This window comes from Equus przewalskii, chromosome 3, assembly GCF_037783145.1.
Source record: "Equus przewalskii isolate Varuska chromosome 3, EquPr2, whole genome shotgun sequence".
NCBI lineage: Eukaryota > Metazoa > Chordata > Mammalia > Perissodactyla > Equidae > Equus > Equus przewalskii.
In genome coordinates, this window is record NC_091833.1 from 62,208,911 (window position 1) to 62,226,401 (window position 17,491).

Genomic DNA, 17,491 nt, shown 5'->3' on the forward strand with positions numbered 1-17,491 from the left:
AAGCGTGCGGACCGCGCTCCCGCCCGCCTTCCCCGCCGGCGGGGGCCGCTCCACGCCAGCCCGCCCGCCCCGTGCCCCGCGCCCCGCGCCCCGCAGCACCGCCCGCTCGCCCTCGCGGCCCGGGCCAGGCCCTCCAAGTCTCACTTTCGTCTTTCGGCCACCCGCGCGCCACCGCTCGGGCGACGGCTGATGGCGTCACTTGCACTTCCGCCTGCGGCTGCGTTCTAGTCACAAGCAAGGAAGGAAGAAGGGAGGGCTGAAGGGCTGCGTGTGGGGGAAATAGCGAGGAAAGAGAAGCAATCCGGGCGCTCGCGGGCGCTCCGGCAGTCGCCGCGGCCGTCCTCTGTCCCCGCCGTCCCCCCATCGGAAGTCGCCCTAGACACACTCCCCCCCGCTGCTTCGTCGTCTCGGCTCCTCTGGGTATCCCGACACCCGGGTCTCCCTCTACGCCTCGCCACCCCCCCGCCCCCGCCCTCTCCCTCACACTCCCTCCCTCTCCCTCCCTCCCTCCCATCGTCAGGCTCCCCGCCCTTAGTATCGCGAGACGAGGTGAGAGCTGGCGGAGCGGCGGCGGCGGCGGCGGCAGTAGAGGTGACCGAGGCGGTGGCGGTGGAGGCGGCACCGAGCGCTGTGTCGGCCCCGGTGCGGCCGAAGTCGCGGTAGAGCGTAGCCCCCACGCCCCTCCCCCGTCCGCGCCCTCCCTCTTTCTCTGGGGATGGAGAAGGCGACGGTTCCGGTGGCGGCGGCGGCGGCGGCGGCGGCGGCAGCAGCAGCTGAGGGAGAAGGGAGCCCCCCGGCGGTGGCGGCTGTGGCGGGCCCCCCCGCGGCGGCGGCGGAGGTCGGCGGCGGCGCTGGCGGCGGCGCTGGCGGCGGCAGCGGGGCTCGCTCGGCCTCGTCTCCTCGTGGGATGGTGCGAGTCTGCGACCTGCTCCTAAAGAAAAAGCCGCCGCCGCAGCAGCAGCAGCACCATAAGGCCAAGCGTAACCGGACTTGCCGACCCCCCAGTAGCAGCGAAAGCAGCAGCGACAGCGACAACAGCGGCGGCGGTGGAGGCGGTGGAGGCGGAGGAGGTGGCGGCGGCGGCACCAGCAGCAACAACAGCGAGGAAGAGGAGGACGACGACGACGAGGAAGAGGAGGTTTCTGAGGCAAGGGCCTGGTTTCAAAGGAAGGAGGGAGGAAGGGATTGTAAAGGGCAGGGGCCGAAGGTGGGAGGGGACTTGCGGTGGGACAGATTCCTGTGGGTTGATCTATCTTAGGGGCCAGGCTTTCCTCTGCCCTCTTTCTTTCCCCGGCCTCAATCGTGAGGTGTGGGCATGTGGGGGAGGGTAGCTGACACGTGGGGGTGGGAGGACCACAGAGTTGGTGAACAGCACGTTACCGGGCATGGTTCACATGGTTAAGGATGGAGGGAATTGGTTAGATCTTCTATTCGCACTCCCGGCGGGGTCTGCCTGGGGCCAGTAGGGCCATCTTATTTCTGGGGCGGGGGCGGGACCAAAGCGGGAGGGGTAAGATAATAGGTAGATGAGTCTCTTGGGGAAAGACTGGGAGGTTGGTAAATTTCTCCCGCTGGTGAGCTGGAGGAGAGCAGTTTTGAGGGAAGGTTGTAATGGACTCAGAGCTAAGTATCTGTGTATGAGAGAGACACGTGAGAAGCTGTACTTTTCCATAGTGTTGTGCTGCAGGTTTTTTTCATAACTATTGTGGTTGCTGAAGTAACCTTCACTTCCTCGATCTCTCCAGGATTTTGAATGAACTCATCTTACGTCCGTGTCCGTGTACATTTATGTATAACTCAGTGGGATGAAAATATATTTGATCCTTACACGTACATTCATATACATCTTCAAGTGCTTCCTTAGTTAGGAAGAATTAAGTTAGGTCCTGTTGTTTTCCAGATAATATGTGGCGGCTAAAGAGTCTGAGCCAGGCTTGGTTGTGGTGAGTTGGGATAGGAAGGGCCTCTTGGTTTGTCCTAGTGATCTGGTTTCATAATAACTGTTTATAATTTTTCCTGGGTCCACAGACAGGCGGCGTTGCAGGACCTTATTCTTCAAAGAAGGCCATATAATCCTAAAGCTCGGTAAAAAATACCATACTGACAACAAAGTAAGAGTTAGCCCTACTAGTTCTATCACCTCTTTTGTAACTCTCTTGTCCACTCCCTGAAATGGAAGCTAGAAAATCTTGATCTGGAGAAAGAAGTTGTAACTTAAGGCAGCAGAAGGAAAACAGCTTTAAAGGCTGATTATAAATTTAGTTATAAGAGGGAACAACTGAATTATCTAGAAGTCCCTCTTGCCGTTTATTCTCTTCCACAAACACAGAGCTTGTCTTGGTGCAAGATGGATGTTTTGAAAATTGCGTTATTGGATCTTGTGATCTGTTCAAATAGAGAAATACATTTTAAAGAGTTTGAGCCTTATGTATTAGTAAAAGACCAGATTCTCTTTTGCCTCAGACGGGATGAAGTTAGATAGGTAGAGAAGTAGTAGTGTAAATCTGTATACCAAAAAGACAGACATTCCCTGCTATTCCATTTAGCCTGTTGAATTCTAGGATAAGTTTGTATTGATAGATTTTGTATTGATCTAGTTGGATATTTAAGGACAATGTGTTGCTCAGGCTGCATTTGAAACAAGTGAAGGATGTGACTGGATCCTTATTTCTAATAAAATCTATTGTGACAGTTAGAATCATTCAATTGTATAATTCTTTGTAGAGATGAGAAACATTTTAGAGATAATCTAGTCCAACCCTTTTATTTTAAAAATGAGAAAAACAAGGCTTAGAGGAAACTGGTTGTGGATAGTAGCAAAAGTAGAAATCAAAGTTTTTAGCAGTTCAGACCAGGACACTTTTTGTGACAGTTTCCTTGTATCCCCCTTCTGACCTCTTTCAGAAAATAGGCAGTGAATTGCGAGGTAACACAATAATGCAGCAAATAATGGGCAAAATATCAGTATTTTATTTTTTTAAATTCTCCAGTAACACAATAACAAGTTGAGTGCACTACTTACTGGAATATTATGCTGTAAACTTCACATATCTAGGTAGTTTTGTCCATTGGAATTTGACCTAATAAGCAAAACTTTTAGTATTTCCTACATCATGTAGAATAGCCTTAAGTTTGTAGGTGTGTTAATTTTGTGAGTCAGGTTTGTTTTCCTTGGAAAATATGGGTGGTATATGTTGACTTCAATCAACTAGGGAAGTGTTTCTTTGTTTTGAGTGTGCTTTATTCTGTCTTCTGCATAGTGGTGTAAACAATGGGTTTGTCATTTGTTATGAAGATGAGTCAGGAGAAGTAAGTATAAGAAGGTACAGCCATTAAAAATAAATCTATACGAGTACATGATGGGGGATGAGCAGACAGAAAGGACTACAATACCTGCCTCCATCCTTGACCAAAATAAATAAATAAACCTCACAGTCACTGTACACCAAAAGCCAAATGGATGAGTTGTGCAGTTTTTCATTTCATTACCATTTTATTGATACGTCACCAGAAGTTTAACTTTGTAGAGCTAGGAAATCTTGTGGCTAATACTCATTGTATATAAGTCCTTTTTCTCATTCATTCTGTTTTGCTTACACAGTGAAGAATGTGGGTAACATGATCCTTGAGATTATCCTTCCAATAAAAATCATCAAAAGGTTAAAAAAGAATATGAAACAGTGCAGTTTTGGAGTATTTAACCTAAAAAAGTGGAGGATAATATAACAAATATATGCATTCGTTATGAAGAAATGCCAGCTGGATATTTTCTATATCTGCTAAAAGAGGAAAAGTTGGAAGGAAAGGAGATTCAATTTACCTAAGAACTTTATTTGAATGTTGAAGAACAGGAATCTAATTCTTATTGAGAATTGGATTTTCTCTTCAGTATTTCAAAGTAGAATAATCTGTTTTAGATAATTTGTATAACTTCAGGTATACCTGGAAACAAAGATATAAGACCAAGAGCTTTCCCCTTCCCTCTCCCACCTCCCCCCCAATTTGACACAAAAACTTAGATCAAAAATTGGAAAATGTTTACTTTTCTTGGCTTTCAGTGGATGATTGTCCAATAAGGAAAACAGAAATGTATTTCCAACACAAAAGCTGTGATGCACTTCTTTTCAAATTAGTGGACTAAAATAAATTGCTTACTTGAATATTACATGAAAAAAATGTTGAAATTCCAAGAGTTGATATTCCATTTCAGAAATAACATTGCGTTCTCTTGAATGCATTTTTAAATGTAATTGAATGGCATCAGTGTTTTCTAAAGCAGAATTCAAAGAGGGGAAAAACTTGCTATTAAAAGTAATATTTTTGTTGAAGATGCATAAAATGCAAATGCAGTAGGAGTTGATAAGAATTCTATCTATTTTTATAGGTAGCTTGAGGCTTTAAATTTAAGGGACAAACCTAGTGAAAAAATTTTAGACAAGAGGAGCCATTAAATAAATTAGTACTGATTTATTCATTCACTTTTGAAAGGATTTTGAAAGGGAGAATCTGTTTATAGACAGGAAAGAGGGAGGACTGAGAATGAGGGAGAAAGAAAAATTATTTCAGAAGTAGATTGTGTTTCCTCAAGTTCACTTCCAAATCTTTTTTGTTTGTTTGTATTTCAATGGAAAATGCCGTCTAAGGTCCTCTGTTATAATGGTAGAATCCCAGATTAGCCCAGAGAAGCTTACTTGTTCCCCAGTTTCATCTCTTAATTGGTGAAGCAGTATTTATAAACAAGATGTTAAGATCTTTGAAGCAATGGTTCCGTCATAATTGTCTTGTCTCCTATTCTGCTTAAGCACAGTACTTGATAAAAAAACATTTTCAGTGAATAACTAGTACCTAGGGAGAATCCAGAATTCATCTAGGAAACCAACCAAGAGAAGGAATAGAATTTCTTTGTCTCTTGGATCCGGGACTGCTGAACAGCTTTAGTATGGATTTCAACGTCTTTCAATTACTTAATTACTTCTCTTAGTGATGGTGATCTTCCATAGGTATTAGGGGAAAGCCAGTTAAACCTGTAGACATTGATTGTCAAGTGCCTGATAAGTACCTTAAACCTCCTAGATATATTTCCATTTTAAGAACATAATAAAAGCTGTTACTTATTCAGTGCCTACAGTATGTCAAGTCTAACATAACGGTTAAGAGCATGCACTGGAGCTTGGATTTAAATCCTTGATTTATCACTCACTAGCTTTGTGGTCTTGGGCAGGTTACTAAACCTCGCTCCACCTCTGTTTCCTCATATGTAGATGGTGATAATAGTAGATTCTACCTAATAGCATTGTTACAAGAATTAAATGAGTTAATACAGTTTTCATGTATTGTCATTTTATTTTCATCATAACCCTATGAAGTCATATTTGTTTCATTATTCAGTAAATTTTTGGAGTTGCTATATATGCTGGGCATTTTGCTATACTGGCTAAGCAATGGTGAGGAAAACTGTTTTAAGATACACTGATTTACAAACGCACCAATGATTAAATAAAGGTTTGGGGGAGGTATGAGAGTAAGATTAAGTGGTAAATGGATATCCTGAACAAAGTGTATAAGTTTCAGAAGTATGCAAATGTTTGTGGTGGTGATATTCATATTCACTTTAGAGGCAAAGTTACTGGCTTAGAAGGATTTTAGGTAACTTCATCAGGGTCGCATAGCTAATAAGTGGCTGAACGAGACTTATATACTATGTCTCTTTGATTCAAAGCCTGCTCATTCATTCACTTACTCATTCACATGCTCTCTTATGTTGTGTGATATTGAGTGCAACATCTCTGATTTTGGCATTTCAGATAATGTTAAAATGAATTCAGATGGTATAGGGGGAGATACTTTTTGGCAGTAGGGCAACCATTGAAGACAAGTTGGCTATCCCAAGCTTTTCTTTCCTTTTCTTACTCTGAAAAACTTACTGAAAAAAGAATACAGAAAAGTATAGATAAATACATGCATATTCCCACCATCCAGAATTAACAATTGTTAAGAAAATGAAACTTTATAGTGAAAACCACTCTCTAGAGGCAATTTATTGCTTCTCCCTGCCTCTCAAGATTTGTACTTTTCAAGGTTATCTGCCTTTATTAAGCTAAAAAAAAATATTTTCCTTTTAAATAGGAGTTCTTAACTTGGGGTCTGGATAGGCTGTGAATACCCTGAAATTAAACACGAGATTTTGTTGAAGTTGCTTATAAGATTCCCCCCAACCTATGAGTACAAACTTTCTTAGATCCTCAGAGGTCTGTGACTACCTTCTTCCTCCCACCTTGTTGTTTTGAAACATTGTCACTGCAGTGGCAGTGGGGAATCAGACAGGCATTTATGTGGATTGTTTAGAAACTGCATTAACTAAGGTAATTTGGTAACAAATGTGGTGTTTGTGTTGTGAAGTAGAGGGTCCAAGATTTTTCTGTTCTTTCTGGTAAACTAGCCCTATGCCTACTCTCTCTTAAATCCTTGTATTGTGCCTTTTAATTGATGAAGCAGTTTTCATCTATCCTGCTGTGGACTTAGATCTGAGGACAGAAACATTATCTTAAAATACATCTTTATATCTCCTGCACTGTACTGTGTGTGTCTGTACACCATTGTCTTACCTTTGCTAGGTTTTCATGAAGTCAGATCTCTGAAGTAAAAATAGTTCATAAATATTTCTTCTTTAACCACTTAACTCTGGAAATATTTGGCACCTCAAGTCTTAAGGTAACAGAACTTGGTTGCAGCTGTTTATGGTGGACCCCGTCAGATGTTTTAATTGGACTCTAATTACTCAATTTAGTCTAGTCATCATTAACCTCACCAACCTAATTGGAGTTAGTACTGTGAAACTTTTCATTGTTGAATAGTCATTAAAGCAGGGCATTTTAACTCTCAGAAATCACTACACTGCTGCTACTGGTATTCACTTATACTGTCCAGTTGACTAGGAGGTTGGTTGTCAGGTCCTTGAGGCAGTGTATTTGCCTTTATGACAGTTGTTTATTCTGTATTTTTATAAAAATAATTTAGTGGGTTAGGAAATGTGGATATAATGAGTTTCCTTATAATTTTTCCATACTTGACCATAGATGAAAAGGAATTTTCACTTCATAATGGCATGTGAATACCTGCTGATACCACTTATGTTTTTGTTAGGACCAATAGGGGGCACCAACATCTATGGTAACCTATGCCAAATCTGACTAACTTTCATCTCTTGAAAAAAGCAGATCATTAGAGAATTGAAGGTGATGTGTAAATATGAATACCCTTCTAGTCCCTGGAACCTTACCTATCTGGTAGAGTTATGCCGATCTACTTGCCACCCAGAAGCAAAATACCCTTGCTTACTTAATGGTGCTTAACTTCTCTTAACTTTTATTTTGTCTTACAACTGTTCTTATCCAGTCATGAGGGGAAGTGGAATTGTGGAGCAATATAGATATTTTATCATGATTTATAATTTGGTGTTTTAATTATTAAAAAGGGACATGTTGGGTTTTATTTTCCCCAAGATTACCATAGAACTCAAAATTAATATAGACCTAATTATTGAAAGCATAACTTAGGTTGCCTTCCGTCATCCTATAAAACTCATAAACATTACCTGATCTTTAAAAAGAATTGACTTTTTAAGTTTACTTTTGTGTGAGACTAGAAATAAAAGAAAGTCAGATAGAAAAAAATGTAAAGATCACAATACTTTAGGAATTCCTTTTGGAGCTAATATTATTTAGTGTTTTTATGAACAATTTTAATAGATGATAAAATCTCTCTCAAAGCATGCAGATAGATCACAGTGAATTGTGCTGATGGGAATGGACAAGATTCTTGAGAATAGATTAAAATGTTAAATAGGTTTTTTGAGTCATAGGTAAAAAAAAAATGTGCTTTTTTGGGTGAATGGTCTTAAACAAAGCATGCTTTTTCAGTAAAAGTTCAACATAATATTGAACAAGATTAAATAAGATATTAGAGAAAAATCATAATTCTTAATTTAAATAAGGCTATGATACATCTGCACAAATAGATTATATATATTTCTGCCTGCTGTATCGTGAAAATGATGACTAAAACCATGGAAGTTCTAAAGAGGGATAGTTTAAAAATGATTGGAGGGTTAGGGATGGAATCCATGATGAAGGAGGACTGCAGATTATACTTAATAATACTCTTATTGCTTGTTACTTAATGTTCAGTTAATGTTCAAATTAACCAGTTACTCAAACTGAGTCATAACATGGAGAAAAATATGAGGTGCATTAGATAGTGGTATTTCAATTTTGAAAATAAGTGAACTCTTCAGTTTTCGTTTCTCCAGATTATTTGAAAGTGCAGACCAGACATGACAAATATATGAAACTAGTCTGTAGCTGTGTGTCTTTAGCAGGGCATATGCCCCTCCCAAGCTATCATTTGGTCTCATTTAATCTTTCATATTTTTTATCCCCCTTTCCCCCCAAAAAAGAAAGGAACAGAAAAGAACAAAAGAAAAGTGAAGAAGTAAAAACTTATTGTAATGTTAATTCTTGGTCTGGGTCTTTCCTCGTGGATTGTTTTTTAATTAAAGAATCTTTGATTGAAAAATATTTCAGAGAGATCTGGAAAATTTGATTTCGTCTGTTTTGAATTTGGAATCAACATTAACATGAAGTTCTATTTTTCCTTCTTTCTTATCACCCTAAATCTGAAACCTGAGGAGAAAAGGAAGTCTTCCAGTTTGTGTTACACCAGGTCTATTTCCAGTTCACTCTTTGACCCCATTATTGTGTCTTTCCTTCTCTATGCTATGTTTCCCTCTAATTTTTTATATGATGTTAATAACAAAAATAGTCATGTTGAAAAGCCTCTATTGTAGCTCTTACTACTGTGAGATGCAGTATAGGAATTCTTTTATTTGACAAACTTTTATTGAGTATCTCCTATGTGTGGCTGTTTTCAGTATATAGTAATCTCAACCATTTCTCTCTCAGTGAATGTGAAAAAGTTAGCTATATTTAAAATGAGAGCTGTATGTATTGAGTTAAATGATTTTATGTATGTTGTAGTAATAAAACTTTTAAACATACGTACATACATGAAAACTTAGCACAGTGATGAAATTCTGTTATGAGTTTTAGAAGATAAGTATCACTATTAGGATGTTTTTCCAACTAAATTTATATGAGAAGTGTTATTGAGACCTAGCAAAATCACTTAGGGATTATGAGGGATTTGAAGAAACTGAAACATTCTCCTAGCTTCATAAAATTTAAGTCTTGTTGAGATAAAATTAATAATTTAAGGCTATGAAGATGATTTTAATTCTGTAAAATTATTTATTTGGGAGTCTGTGTTAGTTTTCAGTGTAACTGTGTGCCTTTAGAGTTGGTCTCATAAGGATCATTTTATTTCTGTCTTTGAATATGAGTAGGGTAGACTGAGTGTCTCTTGGAATACCGTCTGATTTGTGGTATTATGTTCTTATTTTTTTAAGATGAGGTCTGTCTGTGCTATTTTTCTAGAATGTCATTGACTCCAAAGAATCATCCATTCTGATTTTACCCTGAAGATTTTGTAGTATGAAAGAGGTAGCTATTTAAGTATACTCGTGGTTGCTGCAGGTACAGATATGTTAAAATATGAGAAACTGAGCTATGGGACAGTGTAGGGTACAGTGTTAAATATCTTTTAAGTTAGATTTTAAATATAATGTTTGTATAACTAAACATACATATTTGTGGAAACATATTTGTAGAAAATTGGACAAAATCAAAAGATCTAAAGAATACAAAAATCACCTATAATCCTGTTCTCCATAATTAATCATTATTATTTGAAATGGTCTTTTCATTCTTTTTATTTGTTGTGTATTAAATTATCACACAGAACAGAGCTGTCACTTAGAATGTTTGTCTGCTAAAAGTTTCATTGATGAACATTCTTAAAATATATGAATTGAAGATATGCATCTTCAGATGATTATACTTTAACTATGAAAACTAACAAAGGCATTCATACTTGTAAAAAAAGAGTCTTCTAATAAGTAAAGATTTTTATCCCACTTTTTCTTGGTAAATGCTGCTAACAGCTTGATTTATATCAAATGTTTTAGTTTCTTGGTGAGAATGAGTATGAATGAGTGACAGAGAGAAGAGAGAGAGAGTGTGTGTGTGTGTGTGTGTGTGTGTGAGGAGGGTGTGTGTGTCTGAGAGAGTACATTAGGATTTGCCTCACTGTTCTCATTTCTTTGTGAATGTTACATAGTATGAAGGTACATAATTTATTTGATTTTTTATGTTGGTAGACATTTACATGGTTTTCACTACATTGCTATTACACATATAATGCTGAAGTGAACATCCTTTTACAGTTATTTTTAAGTACAAAAATATTTCTTTGGGATGGATTCTTAGAAATGGAATTGCTGGGCCAGAGGTTATGCACATGTTAACTTTGGTAAATACTCCCAAGTTTCACTTTATCAACAATGTATAAGAATGCTACTGGATATGATCAATCTTCTTAGTTTAAAAAATCTGTTAACCAAAAATAGTTTTGTTTTCATTTTCTTGGTTACTGTTGACAGGGAGTAAATATTCATGTTTATTTTTCATTTGGATTCCTTTTGAAAATTTCCCGTTTTATCCTTTACTTATTATTCTATTAGAATTGTCTTTTTCTTAGTGATTTGTTGGTGCTGTTTCTATTTATGGGTATAAATCCTTTGCTGTGTTATTTGTTAACACTTATTCTGTTTACAGGATTTTCACAATGGAGAAAATTTTTATTTTCGTGAAGTAAAATGAATTATTCTTTTATGACTTGTGGAGACCTTCACCCCAGTATTTAAAAAAATTTCTTAGAAATTTTCTTTTGTTAGTTCTGTACATTGTTTTCCAAAGATACATGGATATCTTGTTGGATATAGACTTAATTATTGTGTCCATCTCTCATCTACTCTTTTCAGTAGCATTTGACCTTGTTGACCAGTCCTTGCCTCTTAAAAAGTGCTACTCTCTTTGCTTATGTAACACTAACCTCTCCTGTTTCTACCTTACTGGCTCCTTTTTGCTTCCTCCTATCCCCTTTACTATACATCTTTTGATTATTTGGTACCTCATTGCTCGGTCCTGGGCCCTTTTTGATATCCGGTCTCACTGCTTAGGTGATTTTATCTCGTCTTGAGTGTTTATATATGCGTATGCTAGTGACTCTCTACTTTATATCTCCAATTTAAACCTTTCTTCTTGGGTACTAGGCTGAACTTTCTGGCCCCTCAACATTTGTGCAGTCTAGGAGGTGGACTAGGAGAGGTCATTCCCACCTGAGCCTCATGGAATGGTTTCCTAAAGAAACAGTGTTTCTGTTGCTAAAGAGGTAAGATGGGAGCGTAGGAAGGGAAAAGATATTGGACATAAGACCTCCAAAGTATACCGTTAAACTTCCCACCTCTCTCCATCTTTGCTATCATCACCCTAGCCCAGGCTGTTATCTTTCTTGAACTTTCTAGTAGTCTTCTGATTTGATCTCCTAGCTCTCTTGTCTCCCCATACTTCATGCATTCTTCATGCAGCAACAAGACTAATCTTTCTGAAATGTAATCATTATTCGACTTCTCTTTGCTCGTATGGCTGTTTCTTCTTATTGTTCTAACCTCATTTTATATCGCTTTCAGTTCGTTCGCTGTTTTCTAGTCACACTGACCTTTCTGTTCTCAGAACATGCAGACTTTCTCACTTGGGGTCTTTTTATTTTCTTTCTTGGATGTTCTTCCCTTGGTGCTTTGTTTCTTCTCATCTTTTAGATTTCAACTTAGATATCATTCCCAAGGATTGTTGGAAGAAACTTCCTCCACCTACCCCTCTCCTCTTGTCCACCTTCTCTTTCAGTTTTCTGCTTGTCACTGGTAAGTTTAACTGGGGTGAGAAATAGGAGGCCCTGTTGGTCTTTAACCAAGCTTTATTGATATTAGATAATTTAGTGGACTCTTATCTGTTTATTACCACTTAGAAAGGGATTTGCAGGTGGTGGGAGTGGGGGAATTTGAGCTTTTAACATTCCCAGATTCCTAACAGCTATTTGTTTATTCCTATTCCACATCAATTTTAGTTACTGGGTTGAACCTTTTGAAATTGCTCTTTTTGTAAATCAAAAGTCATCCACTGTTTGATTTGTTATGGTTAAACCTAATATGTTAGCATCCTTTGATATCTTAGAAGATGAGTTCTCCCTCATTGATCTTCATCATGAGTTTTGGATATTATGTGTTTAAACTTGTCCGATGGCTTTTGTAAACTGCCATAAAATATGCCCATTGAGATTTTGATTGGAATTACATTGAAATTTGAATTAATTTGGGGAGAAATAGATGTATATTACTGAGCATTCCCATTCAGAAACATGGCATGCCTCTGTTTTTTCAGGCCCTTCATCTGTCTTTAATAAAATTTTATGGTTTTCGTATAGGTCTTGCACATTTCTTGTGGAATTTATTAGTAATTATTTTATAATTCTTATTGCTATTGTGAATGGTGTTTTTCTTCCATTACACTTTCTAATTAGTTATTGTTGGAGTATAGGAACCTGTTGATTTTGATACTCGATCTTGCGCATATGGCCGCTAAGCTGAATTCTCATATTATGTCAATTATATTGACTCTAAGAAATAATTTTGTCTTTTGTCTTCTCTCTTTTAATATTTATACCTCTTATTTGTTTTTCTTCTCTTAATTGCGTTAGTTTTGAACACTCTGAAAATGTTGAATAAAAGTGATAATAGAGGCTATCCTTGTTTTTCTCTTGTTTTAATGGGAATGCTATTGTGTCACTGTCAAGTATAATGCAAATATCCTTTATCAATTTAGTGTTTCTCTTTCTCTTAGCTTACTAAGTGTTATCAGAAATATGCCGAATTTTATCAAATGCATTTTTGGCATCTATTGAAGTGATCGTTTCTCCCCCTTCCCCCCAATCTATTCATGTAATGAATTGCAATAATAACATTTCCTAATATTAAACTCTTTGGAATACAGAATATGAGGTAGCATTCTTTTAATACATTGTTGGATTTGATTTCCTTAACTTTTTTTTCTTTTTTTTTTTTTGGAGGAAGATTAGCCCTGAGCTAACTACTAACAATCCTCCTCTCTTTGCTGAGGAAGACTGGCCCTGAGCTAACATCCATGCCCATCTTCCTCTACTTTATACATGGGACGCCTACCACAGCATGGCTTTAGCTAAGTGATGCCATGTCTGCACCCGGGATCCGAACCAGTGAACCCTGGGACACTGAGAAGTGGAACATGCGAACTTAACCGCTGCGCCACTGGGCTGGCCCCTGATTTCGTTAACATTTTAATTTATATTTTCTGTGAAGATTATCTGTTTCATATAGATTTTCAAATTTGTTGGGAGAAACTAATTTTCTTTCTCACATCAGTTTTATAAAGATTTGTGCCTTATAGATTCAGTTCATATACATCCTTTTTCCTTTTAATCATATGTATATATATATATATATTTTTTTTTTTCTTATGAGGAAGATTGGCCCTGAGCTAACACCTGTGCCAATCTTCCTCTGCTTTTTGTATGTAGAATGCTGCCACAGCGTGGCTTGATGAGTGGTGGGTAGGTCTGCGCCCAGGATCTGAACCTGTGAACCCCAGGCCGCTGAACCACAGCATGCAAATTTAACCGCTATGCCACTGGGCCAGCCCCTATATATTGTATTTTTAACATATTTACCACTGAGATGTTAGAAAGGAGTTTGATCAAGTGCTTTATTTGATCTCTTTATAGTTTAGTTTTTTTTTTTAATGGCTTAAGTAATTTAGTACGTACCTCTAACTTGTTTATAATTTAAAAAATTTGTGGTAAACAACACATGGTAAATGGTAAAAAAAAAGTTACTATTTTAAGCTTTTAGTGTACAATTCAATAGTAAGTATGTTCACATTTTTGTGCAACTGTCTCCGGAACTTTCTCATCTTGAAAAACTGAAACTCTATACCCATTAAACAGCAACTCATCTCTCCTCTCTTCCCTCAGCTCCTGGCAACCATCATCGTACTTTCTGAGTCTGTGAAGTTGACTACTTTAGGTACCTCATACAGTATTTGTCTTTTTGTGACCGACTTATTTTACTTAGCATTATGTCCTTAAGATTCATCCATGCCATAGTATGTGACAGAATTTCCTTCCTGTTTAAGACTGAATAATCCAGTCTATGTAGTTATCACGCTTTGTTTATCCATTCATCCATTGACGGTCATTTGGGTTGCTTCCACCTCTTGGCTATTTTACCTCTTATTTTTTAAACTTAATTCATGTATTTCAAATTTCTGTTGGTTTATGAAGGAAGATAGGAACTTAATCTTCTACTTCCAGATAGGTAATCAGTTGATTTAGCTCTTTTGTAGTCCTTCCTTTCCCACTGTTTGAAATGCTACCTTTATTTCACATATTTAGACAATAGAACAATAGAGTGGATTGTATCTGCTCAGTATATACATCTTTACCTGTACTGCTTTTGTATAACCTGAAGGCCCACATACTAAAATTAGTTGTTTGTACTAAGTAGTTTCCTGTGCTGTTTGATAGTAACTAACATCTCCAGGGTTTTATGGTTAACAAAGTAGTTTTCTGTATTTTTCGTTTAATGTAGTAAGTGATCTTTTGAAACAGCTTTTTTCCTCCTATCTCTAAGGCTGTAAGCAGGCTTGAATTCTTCTTTCTGTTCTTTCTTCCCTACCTGACAAGTTTCTACTAGAGAAGTAAAGATGTTTTTATGAGGAAGACGAGAGGAGCACCAGCAGCTTTATAATGTTCTTAGTGATTTGTGTGATGTCATTAGTCTTAACAAGGCTGTCTTTGGACTTGAACATCTCTGTACACTATTGGGGCAGGACCTACAAACTCTATGAATGTGTTCTAATTCTCTTGCATTGTCATTCTAGTGCTCTTTAGTTTTGTTTCAGTGTTTTAAAAATATATTTCAAATGAACTGGGAAATGCAGTTGATTTTCAGAAAATGCCAAAATAGAAGAGCTGTTATAAGACCTGAGGTAGATAAGTTTTAATTCTATCTGAGGGATGACACAGCTTTTAAATCAAACCTATGCTAAAGGATGCAGCAATGATACTAAACTGTGACTGGTGTTTTATTTTATACATTTATTTGTTTTTTTATATTGGAGGAATTTTAAAGAGAGATTGCATTATCTTTTTTCCCATTTTTATTAAATCATGAGTAAATGTAAACTGTAAAAATGTAAATAGTAGAGGAAGATAAGGAATAAGAGTTGAAAATTTCCCTTCTTTTCTATCCCAAGGTGTAAATTTTAAGTGTATATGATTTCATGCCTTTGTGTGTTTTCAGACATGTATCCACATGTGTATTTATGTAAACAAATTTTTGTTTTGCATAAGTGAGGTCATTATAAAAACATTCTGAAACTTTCTTTTTTAATTAATAGTCTATCATAGGTTCTTCCATATAAATACCATATGGTTTACCTTATTTCTTTCAACAACTGTGGAGTATTCCCCGGTTAGATATCATGACTTCCCTGGTTTTATCCAGTGTTTGTAGCCAGTGTTTTAGTTCTTCTCAGCGTTCTCCCATTACAAACAACACTGCGGTGGACTCTTTTTGATATATATCTTTGTGTATTATTCCTGTGGTGAAAGTGCTGGACCAAAGGTACATGAGTCTGTTTCTGTACTTCCCATTTTATTATGTGTGTCAATGCCATATTGTTTAAACTGTAGTGGTTTTGTAGTGGTTTAGTGTGTTTTAGAATGTGCTAGGTCAGATGTCAGCTTTCAAGCCCTATTCTCTCTAGATGTCACTCTCTGTTAACCGCTTGAGCCATTAAGGACCAGGTGAAATATTACCTCTTCCCTGAAGGTATTCATAACACTTAGCACATTGGGTAATTATAACCGCTGTAACTAATATTTTAATGAGCATTTACAATATGCCAGGTCCAATTTTAATTGCTTTATGTATAGTATCTCACTTAATCCCCAAAAACAACTCTAAGGGGTTGATAATATTATTATCCACATTTTATGGTTGGAAAAAAATCAAGGCAAAGAATAACTTGTTCAAGGTCACAGTAAATGATGGAAATGGAATATAAACCTGGTAAGTCTCATAGCAAAGTCTGCTGTCTTAACTCCTGTAGTTCACTGCTTCCTTACTCTTATGTGGCCTCCCTAGTAATTGCCCAAGAAGTATGTTTTATATAAATTGCTCACTAGCTCATTTTATCTTGCATTTGGGTCCTCTTTACAGATCACTGTGAATGACAGCTTATTCTAATTTATGACTTACCTCTAGGTCATTATACATAAGTAGTAATAGTACTGTAACATTTCAGAGTTGGTTAGAATACCAGATTATAAGATAACCCCCCCCCCCCCCCCGCCAAATAAAAGACACTCGGAGTGTAGCTAATGTTGCACTGTTCTATCTTGTTTTCCTAACTTTTTTTGTGAAGAATTCATGTGATTAATCTTGAGATGGATTTCATAGATTGTGAGTGAATAGTATACTATTCTTCACCATTTCTGGAACATCAAATCAAAATACATATCGTGTAGATGACCTCTTCTATAGTAAATTCTCAAAAGGTGAAGTGAGAACGCTGTTTTAGACCCTGCTACATCTTAATTCATGCTGTCAAGTAAGTATGACATGCAAGCTGAATCTCCCAGAGCCTCATGAAAAAGGGACATAATAATACCTTCTCTTGGTGGAGATGAAGTGAGATTATGGGTGTGGAAACATTTGTGAACTATAGGGGTTTTAACTGAACTATAAGAAAGAATGGAGAGCTTCGTGAAAATGGGGTTACTGACTAGTAAGACTGGCTATTTTTAAAAAATAAAATTAGAAATCTGGAATTTAGAAAAATCTTTGTCTCATTTTCCTTCCTAACTCCATTTAATTTGATTATTTTATTGAATTTGTAGATTGCCAGTTACACTCTTCAACTGTAATTGTGCATGTGGGTTCATTAATTTTAGGTGGAGCCAGTATTAGCATAGAGAGATTCTGTAGTGAAGATTCCACAAGTGATAATTGTATGGCTTAGATGCCCTTTTAGGATTATATTTTGGAGTCATTAGATCTTTAGTATTTAAATAGAATATGTTTTTAAATTCTCCTAATTTAAAAATTTATGGTACTTTATCAAACTGTTAATAAAGAGGGAGTGATAAGAGTAATGGGAAATGCAACATTCTTTTCTTACTCTTTTATCTCCTTTTCTGAGAATGATGAAGCAAACAATATTTCTGTGACTTCTCTGCTGTAGGCTTAGCAGGTGATTATATAGTTCTAGATAAAATGGCAAAGTATCAAAGCAAAGATTTGACCATGTGGTTTTCTAGATCTCAGAACCTTTAAAACATCCCTAACTTGCTAGTGGATTGTTCTTTCACTTGTACCTTTTCTGTCTTTATTTTCTTACTCTGCCTCCATATAACCACCTCACAGCCCAAGATCCTGTCCACC

General features: G+C 37.4%; 1 protein-coding gene across 4 annotated transcripts in view; it reads left to right on the forward strand.

Moving 5' to 3' along the window:
- The first annotated feature begins 546 nt into the window (after positions 1–546).
- ANKRD17 (ankyrin repeat domain 17) overlaps positions 547–17,491 on the forward strand; it is a 165,329-nt gene continuing 148,384 nt past the window's right edge. For 3 of the 4 annotated variants that reach the window (XM_070614670.1, XM_070614671.1, XM_070614676.1), the window contains exon 1: positions 547–1,147. In XM_070614670.1, the coding sequence (XP_070470771.1) occupies positions 716–1,147 (432 nt within the window). In that variant the 5' untranslated portion in view covers positions 547–715. The remainder of the gene's footprint in view (positions 1,148–17,491) is intronic. The other variant, XM_070614674.1, reaches the window with a different exon arrangement.